The sequence below is a fragment of the Zerene cesonia genome, chromosome 24 (assembly GCF_012273895.1).
Source record: "Zerene cesonia ecotype Mississippi chromosome 24, Zerene_cesonia_1.1, whole genome shotgun sequence".
In the NCBI taxonomy this organism is placed as follows: domain Eukaryota; kingdom Metazoa; phylum Arthropoda; class Insecta; order Lepidoptera; family Pieridae; genus Zerene; species Zerene cesonia.
Window position 1 is genome coordinate 4,546,929 of NC_052125.1, and position 9,601 is coordinate 4,556,529.

The window sequence follows — 9,601 nt, forward strand, 5'->3', positions numbered from 1 at the left end:
ATGTTGGTGCGACTTTTTTTCGTACTAGCAGTTGTTGCTGTGTGCTATGCTGGTAAGACTTATAGAAATATTTAACCCTGGTGCCTGCTTGTGGCATATGGGATCCTTTCACTCAAACAAAAAGAGCTACGGTTTGGCAAGAAGGGGGGGTTTCCAAATTCCGCCACTTAATATTTCTCATGATTACGGGTATTCTCACATAAACTGATCAAGAACCACTTTTTAGCTCATAGACAGCGTAGGTACGTAACAAAAAAAATTGAATTTAATTGTCCTATTAGTGTTCCTGCCCGTGTGTTATGTTTTGAATAATTATGTTAAGAATGTGATTTATATCTGTAAATAATTGTGTCTTATATAAAATTTTATAGTACCGTCAAACATAGTGCGCCCATGTCACTATTCGCACACACATTGCCTGCGAGAGAACTTCGCTTCTAACTCCAAATGCAACCCGAATGTGCGAGGCTCGATTCCCGCGGAATACACGATTCCGCGGTTTGCATTCGACACGCCTTATTTTAATGCATCATATGTTGATGTTAACTTAAAAATCCGCAACCACAATAATTGCAAAACATCGGAGTTTTTGTGAGTATTCTGAAAAACTTGGATGGTAATTGAAATTGTATTTTTTGGTTCTAATAGCATTAATAGCAAATTTTAATCGATAGTAAATTTTACGTGAAGAGTATTAAGACAGAGCAGAAAAAAATAGATTGGTCAAGCGTCGCCCCGATATAACAAAAACACAGGTTCGAATCCAGCCTCATCATGATTTTATTCTTTTCCTTATATATCAAATATTTATAAATGCAAAGTTCTTTAAGAGCCAGTTACCAAACCGTTTTTGGGTATATGTGACTATCAAGATACAAGCTTGAGCAACTTCTTACTGATAAACGTATTAAGCACAATATTACCTTCGTTTAAGATTATAATCTTTATAACGCATAAACCGCATCTATCAGAAGTTTAATTAATTATATGTGAATGACACTTTGGTGATTCTATTTATTCATTCATTTAATCATTTATCACTGAAAACAAAATTTTTACAACATTTCGAGATATGAAACCTTAAAAACGTTTTTAACAACGCTCTCAGTGGCATAAAAAACGCCTGGTAATAAAATAATATATAAAGCTTATGGAAATAAAATATATTATGCGTATGGAACGTAACTAGCTTAATATATTTTTTAGCTATAACATCGAATCAGACACGCTAGTGATAGCCATTGACTGCCCCTTCCTGCAGTTCGAGTCAACGAGAACTCTAATCCAACATTATTCCTTACAAGAAGACACCAGTTACAGCTATTTTTATAAAGGAACGTACCGTAAGTGGAAACATAGTTAATCGTTGAAGACATGAATAAGAAAGTAAATTAATGTCTTACAATAAAGACCTGACTAAATTTCCGTAGTGATGTGATACACAAGCAAATAAGATGTACCTGCAATTAATAAAAAAGTGAAAGGTTTTAAACACACAATTATAATATTTGTTTGCTTATTCTGTTATTCATCAAAACGGGTGGACCGATTATAAAGACACATACGTATATCACACATATCGTTGTATTAAATACAAGTCTTTTTACTCCTTTTTATTAAAAGAGGTTGTCTAGAATATTCTACATCCCGATGGCAGTAGGAGTAGTAACAGAAGAGGGCGAGAGGATTACCTAATAAAATTATTACATTACAATTCTTATTCATAAATATACATTTGTTCTGTGTGCCTATTTATTTTCTTCCACTGCATTACTAATTGTATTTCCCTGTTCAGCAATGATCCGTGTTACAATGAACATACCTCGAGCCAACGAGATGGACGCGTGTTCAGCCTACGCCTTCGCGGATGTCACAGCACTGCCCATTTTCGATATAAACCCTAATGGTAATGTTTTGTAGGATGTGAATTGACGATAATACATTCTGTTTATATTAGTAGTAGTGAAAGTAGTCATTATTAGTCTTGGGAAGCACCCCACTCTTGTCTTAATGTCACTCTTCAAACATATTTTCCAACTTGATTTCGGCCTACTTGCAAAAACGTGGTTTCTTATTTATTCATAACTAGGGGTCGCCCCGACTTTACCCGTGGTTTATATATAGCCTATAGCCTTCCTTAATAAATGGGCCATCTGACACTGAAATAATTTTTCAAATCCGACCAGTAGCTCCCGAGTTTAGCGCGTTCAACCAAACAAACAAATTTCAGCTTTATAATATTAGATTTTAGTAAATAACGATCGGCCCTAGCTTGGCTTTGGCCCCCCTGGTGCATATATAGCTGATTATCGGTCTACTAAATTAGAATATACCCTGAAGCATATGATACATTTTTGCTGCAGACTGCATTTTTCATTCAGTAGACTCTAAGGCATCATAAATCGTTTAGCTCACGTATGCGTTAATAACGTGGTTTTTTTTTCCTTTTTAGATGTCAAAACAGCAAACTTCCTGTCAACAGACTACACGTTACTGAATATTTTCGAAAGAGAAACTTTCTACTTCAGAGCGAAACAACTTATTACTTTGTATATCAATTCGTATATTTGTGATTTTGGATGCAATTAATTATATTTTTTCATTTCCCGCCTTAATTGTCAATTGTTTTTTTAATAACCATCGGAATTGAAATAAATGTTTGTTAACTACGTTTATACTACATTTATGCTTACAAAACCTATTAAAATGTATGTAATACGTAATGTATAATTTTTGGCAGTATTTTATTATTATAAATGTATAGAAAAATAAAGTATATTTCATGTATGCATCTACTTACTTACCTATTTTGCTGCTCTGTGTTATACCGCAAGTTTTTTTAACGACAAAATATAATTGTAAATTTTCATCATCAGTCGGTCAACCAAATAAAAGTTATGAGGTAACACAGAATAACAGTCGAATTGAGAACCTCCTCCTTGTTTTGAAGTCGGTTAAAATAAAACTTCACACCATTGATTTCATCAATTTAATATAAATTCATCACAATATTAAGAACACTATGCGTATGGGACTGACAAGGCAAAGCTATTATAGCAATACTTTAGATATGAAAAAATAACTATTTTACAATAATTATATGGCAACATCGTATCAGATGTGTCAAATACAAATTGCACTTCCGAAATACAAAAACACACGGCAAATACAAAGATCAAACAATACAATACAACACAACAAAAAAGTTGTTATTAATAAAACAATTTCATTTTAAAACAATATCAAGTATTTCATACTTTTCACATTTGACAACAAAAATATTGTACTTATGTTTAAAAAATATACGTATTTCATTATTTAAAGTTTATTGTTTTTTGTATAATATGACACATCTGAGATATTCACACAATACTCTCTATCAATATAATTTATTTCATGTGTTACCTTAATAATACACACTCGAGATATAAACCAAGACTATATGATATTTCTTTTCATATATAATTTCCAATATAATATTTCATTTAATCTGCAAGGCGTGCCACAGCCGCAAAAATTATTACATACTATATGAGAGATTACTGTACAAAAAATTAGGTAATCGGGCAGGAAGTGAGAGCTTGGATATTTGCCAAACTTCTGTCTTACAGAATTCTATTCTTCTCTTCCCAGAGCTCATGCTAAATTTTTTTGAACAGACATTTAATCAAATTTAAGGAAACGATTTGACAAAATTGTGTATTATTGATATTATTATGCATATTTGGCGATTCAAAAGCGTTTCTGTAGCCAGTCTTATTAAATGAACAAATGATTTGAGTTTTAATCGCACATATATATCTATTTTACAGTTTGTTCAAGAACAATACCCAACTATCGTAAAATATGCAATTGATCAAACACTGTAAGGTCATATGATGTTTGATAAATTATTCAAACAACATAAATGTATAACATACAGGCGTCATTTACGTTGTAATTTAAACGTCTGTTAAAAACCTGATAGTGATTTTGTATAGATTTTTATTATAATTACAATATCAAACATTGCAAATAGACCTGTGTGATGTGTATATATTTGATGGGATAATGATTTTATAAAAATTACCGTTTTTAGTATCTAGACTTTCGCAAATTTTTATAAAAGGCTTATTATATTACTAGCTTCTTCAAAAATTTTAAAGTCATCGAAACTAAAGAAATACAAGTCGCCAAAAAATGATTACAATTCAACAGTTGCCTGAATGCATTAAATCTTCAGCCGTTCTCGAGTTCAAGTAATGCAACTAAAACAACCTTCTATGTATATTGTTTATAAACTACATATGAAATCGCGTTGGTTATAATAAACTTTATTAAAAAAGACTACATCCTTAAAAAAATGGCATGAGCTCGATTCAACTCTTAATCAACAGCGCAAACATTTTTATTATTGTCTATTTCGTATTGAATTTACAATATTTATGTGATCCACTACAATAACAAGGACACATTATAATGTTCAGGTCCCATTACGGAAATTGATTCCTAATCTAATAGATTTTATAAATTGCTTCACCCATCGATTTACAATACTTGATTATGCTACACAACCAAACGAAATACAAACAAATCTTTAAGTTTATGTCTTTATTTAGTCACTACACATACATATTATTCGAGGATATAAATAGAACATAAGAGATATAATGTAAGTATTTAATTGAGGGTACATGTACTATAAATATTGTAGGTTTCTTAATTAATTTAGAAATATCGTATGGAAAAATACTGTAAGTCAACTACTATTTCCTTTTGTTAAATTGTGGATACATTTAAAACTCAAAGCCTTTTGTTAACACAACAACAACTTTGTGGTTTATCTTGACATTATTTAATAGTACACACTACACACCACACATACAAAGTGCCTCGCCGATAGCGTACTGTAACTTATAGTTTTTCACAGGTTGATTACGTAAAAAAAACTGATAAATCTTCGACACTTTTTTCTATTAGATGAATTCTTAAAACTCTATGTGTACACCCCTGACTGGCCACCCACCCACCTTTGCCATCTGCACACACGCTTACGTTTAAGAATATGTTTTCATAGACACAATGCCCACATTAGCGGAGCGGTATATGCCGGCTGCACACTTCTGAGCGGGTGGTATAAGTATTTACAACCGGCGGGACACCCTGTATATTATGAATTGCTCGTCTGACTACAAAATTTAAACACATTCCTACAGTCGGTTACAAAATTGTGATGTCGTTTACATAAATCACTTCGACACCTTCAAGATTGTAAAATATCATGTACCTTCATTTGCACATAATAAAACCTAAATTATATAGAGTAATATAAAATTGTCAAACGCAATTTAAAAAGGAAGACAAACGTAATAAAAAGAATAAATGATAATGTATGTGCCGGTTTTTTTTCTAGCGACAACCTCTATTAAATATATTTTATATGAAAGAGATTCTGTATTGGGTTATAATTCTTTGTGCTATGAATCCCACTCTATAAGAGCGTGAAAATCGGGCCCATTTGTTGTAAAAAAACCTGAGCATTTATAGCTTTAAAAATGAGATATGTTGAAAAATCTACCGTTATTCATAGTCAGACTTGTTATTAAAGCAAAGGTTGTTAATTGTAATACTGTCCAATTGTTGTATGATAAAATATGATTATATTTTATTAACTAAAATATAAATTTTCAGGAAAAATAATGACTTGATTATATTAAAAATTTTATAACTAGCATTAAAACTCAATAAAACTGTAAAATATAATAATTGACTAAATATAATAATTGTAGCAAAAAATACATCGAGGCATTTTGCTTAAAATTAAACGATTGTTTGATTGAGCATTCAAATTGTAAAATATAAAAAAATGTAACAATTAGTCTTATCAAGATTTCTACTAAAAATATACAAAAATGAGATTATAATATGGTCCCACAACTAAAATACAAAAATACAACATTTGTATTGTGACTATATTTGTATTTTGTATTTGTATTCGATTGTTGTAACGTCTGTTTACATTTCACAACCTGGTGTGTAAAAATTTTAAAATTGTATAAAACAAGATTTTCTTTTTACAAATTGCGCCAAGCGAATATTAACATACAACATTGCGAATATCAATGTAAGATAAAAATTGTTTAATAAGATATATGAATACTATCCTAGACCTTTTAAATAATACACAGTAATTTTATTATTTGAGACATCATAGAGAGTTCTATAACCGTAAAATCTCTTATTTCAAAGTCTTGGAGTGCATTGAATAAAAATATAGTTTGAATAAACACTTATATACCTGGCAATGTACATAAACAGACGTTTTCCTTTAGCATTGCTTGCTCACGAACAATCGAAGGTACTTGTAAATAATGTATATCCTTCCTTGCCGACTTTTCATCTGTAAAGGCGGAGAAAAAATAATTGAAATAAAAAAAAATAATTACCGGAAATTACGTTTGACAATTTTAAATTAGTTACATGCAGATTTATTGAGGTATTAAATAGTGGAAACGTTTCGTTTTAACGGATATAAAATTTCGAGTTATGTTTTCACTAATTATTTTATTAACAATCGTACAGCTCATAACCGATATATATCTTCATAAACGTGTCGATAATCATCCAATTGCCTAGACTATATCTATTAATTATTGCAGCACTAAATATTTTAAGTTTATTTGAAATATAATGATGAGTCTAAATTGGCAAATAAACTTTTTACACGGAAACGTACCGAGTGAATACGCGGCATTCAGCTAGCTACAAAATGAATCAATACCTCGAAATGTCATACATTGTTTGAAGAGCCGTAAACAATACAACTTAGTTGCAAAACCCATCAAAGAAAAAAATTATCATTTATCAGAATAGTCACATCGAACTCACGATGATTTATGACACGTTTATGAAGCGCTTTGATAAATATCTACATTTTCAAGGCACCCATTACTCCCTTGTCCTTAGTGGAAGGAAATGATATCACACCACCTTACAGCTAATAGCCCAAACGGGGGACGCAAGCCAATCTGAGATAATTACACTCAATTTAATATATGTTTTATTATGAGCCTAATATGGATAACAAAATAAACAATTGGTTAATACGAGTTTATTTTGTATTTGAATATTTAATTCAAGCAGATCTATGTCCTTGTAGTTTTAGTCATTGTAGTTTTTAACGAATATAATGATCAGATTACACAACTTATGATCTAGCAAATAAATAATTTTATTCAATTAATCGCCAACTTCGAAGAGAGTTGTCAACTGTGTTATCCAATTTCATCATCAAATGTAGAAGGATTAAATTTTTTCGTATGTAAATTTCTCAGATTCGTCTACGCCAGCCGTTTAACCATTTACCTACGGCATAAGTCGACGGGATTGAGTCGTATTTAACTACTTATTATACTACATTACACTACCAAAAATGTATTCACGTACCTCTGATATACTTTTAGCGAATCAGATATATAATTAGATTTATACGTTTTAATCTGTGTCTATCGTCATTAAGCTAAACAGAATTAGTGTAGTCTTTTGTATGACTTCATAAGAATATTTGCAAATAGTTGAAGTTTAAATGGAAAAACTATAATAATTTAAAAAACACTTCGTTGCTTTGTTCGGAACTATTTGTGAAATCGTTTATGTTCTATTTGGGGCCAGTTTCACGACTCCCTGACATAGTCGCCGATAGCCTATTCAACACATCTTGACGCTTATTTTCACACGTTGTCTGCCATCTTAACAGACAGATAAGATAACAGCCAGCAGATCATATTCAGGAGTTGTGAAACTAACTTTTATACTACGTTTTCTATGAAACAACAGTTGTATTTTTATGTAAGAGTTCTTTGGTCGCATTAATGGAAGAAAATGCATGCCATCCACCACCTTATAAAGACTTGAAATTATAACACCCAAAATCTAAAATACACACCGATTTAAATGTTTTTTTTTTGTAGGTGTTTTTTGAATATTATTTCTTTTCTTACAAAATATTACAAATGGCGAGAGTTCTTATGTACGTACACGGTGAACATACATTTATTAATTATTATTTTATTACCGTAGTAATCTATCTAATGATAATACTACTAGATTGGCCAAATGTTTTCGAGTTTTAACCACATAAATATATACATATACTGTTAATATTATTATTTTAAAATCATACGTATGATTCTTACGTCTATAATTATAAAAAAAACATATTAATATATCTTAATAATATCCAATCCAGCACATATAAAATACACACAATAATTGTAATAAACAAACAATGTAATACAAATAAAAAATACATCCAAATACAAACACCACAATGCAATACAAAACTTTGTACTTATATGTAAAGGCTACAGCAAATAAGACTATAGTAAATTTTCACAACAGATTCAGTAAAATAATCATCATTTAATGTTTGTTCGAAACGAAATTCGGGAGATCTTAGAATAATAAAAGAGTAAAAACAAAAATCGACTTTAAGCCGACACGAGAGATTCTATAATCGTATAAATATATAATTATAATACATATCACAATGATTCTTATAATTTATAAACGCCATATCAATTCTAAACTAACACACCTATCACCCTTACAAGCTTGAAGTGAGCTTGGAAATTGAATGGTTTTAAAACACGATTTTTTTTAATTAATCACTATTCAGCCGCTCATCATAGATTTATTCGCATTATATTTATACTAAAATCACGTTGAGACATACTGATGCATTTCAAAAATATTTCATTTTTTCGATAGTTACCTAGTTTCCTGTGAGATTCCTCCAAAGCGAAAGAGTCTATAGTCCGTAATATATTAACCATTTTCATACTTCAATTGATCGTTAATTTTTTTAATACATCAGTTTATTTGACAAAAAAAAAACAGTTATAAAACGAGTTTAAAAATCGATATAACTACGTATCTAGTATGATAATCTTGTAAGTAAATATCGTATATGAAATGAGAATTCAAATTGATCGCTGTAACAATATTTGTTCGATTGTTTATACCATACGATATCGTCACGTATACGTGATACAATGTTACGATACGATATCGTGTCGTGTCGTGTCGTGTCAAGTCGTATCGTGTACAGATTAATGCCCTGAGATTCAACGTTCACACCGGCTCGGCAAGAATCGGCAAGAAAACAGTGCTAAATGAATTTCAAGCTTATTTTCGCTAGTTTTTTCGTAGACTGCTTTGGTTTCATACGATCCTTCCTCACCTGTGTTAGCCGCTTTCGCTCGCATCTGTAAAAAAGAATAAGAACACGTTTTTTTTTTTCTACAAAAAAGGCCCCACATAGCAGGCAGGCAGGCAGACAGACAAAGAATCGTCAAAACTGGTTCACTTAATTGTAAGTTGTGAGGTAATAAACACACAACACAGTAGAGTCGAATTTTGAACCACATGCTTTTTGTAGTTGGTCAAAAATGATCACACTAATCAGTTAAAACAGTCAAACATCCAATAAAAGTCAAACATCAAATAAAAAAAACAAAACAAGAAAATACGCTTTAATGATAGAATAAACCTAATAATTTACAGAATAAACGTTGGGAAATAATTTTATCCTGGCGATCTTAATCAAGATAATAACATGAAT

General features: G+C 30.7%; 1 protein-coding gene across 1 annotated transcript; it reads left to right on the forward strand.

Moving 5' to 3' along the window:
• LOC119836381 (fibrohexamerin-like) lies at window positions 1-2,739 on the forward strand. Its single transcript, XM_038361685.1, has 5 exons — window positions 1-52; window positions 372-591; window positions 1,207-1,343; window positions 1,796-1,906; window positions 2,453-2,739. The coding sequence occupies exons 1-5, from the start codon at window positions 1-3 to the stop codon at window positions 2,587-2,589; spliced, it is 657 nt and encodes a 218-aa protein (XP_038217613.1). The 3' UTR covers window positions 2,590-2,739.
• The last annotated feature ends 6,862 nt before the right edge of the window (window positions 2,740-9,601 follow it).

Coding starts and splice junctions, on each gene's coding strand:
- LOC119836381 (XM_038361685.1), top strand. CDS start 1: ATGTTGGTGCGACTTTTTTTCGTACTAGCAGTTGTTGCTGTGTGCTAT. Junction 1,344..1,795: donor TTTTTATAAAGGAACGTACC/GTAAGTGGAAAC, acceptor TTCCCTGTTCAG/CAATGATCCGTGTTACAATG. Junction 1,907..2,452: donor TTTCGATATAAACCCTAATG/GTAATGTTTTGT, acceptor TTTCCTTTTTAG/ATGTCAAAACAGCAAACTTC.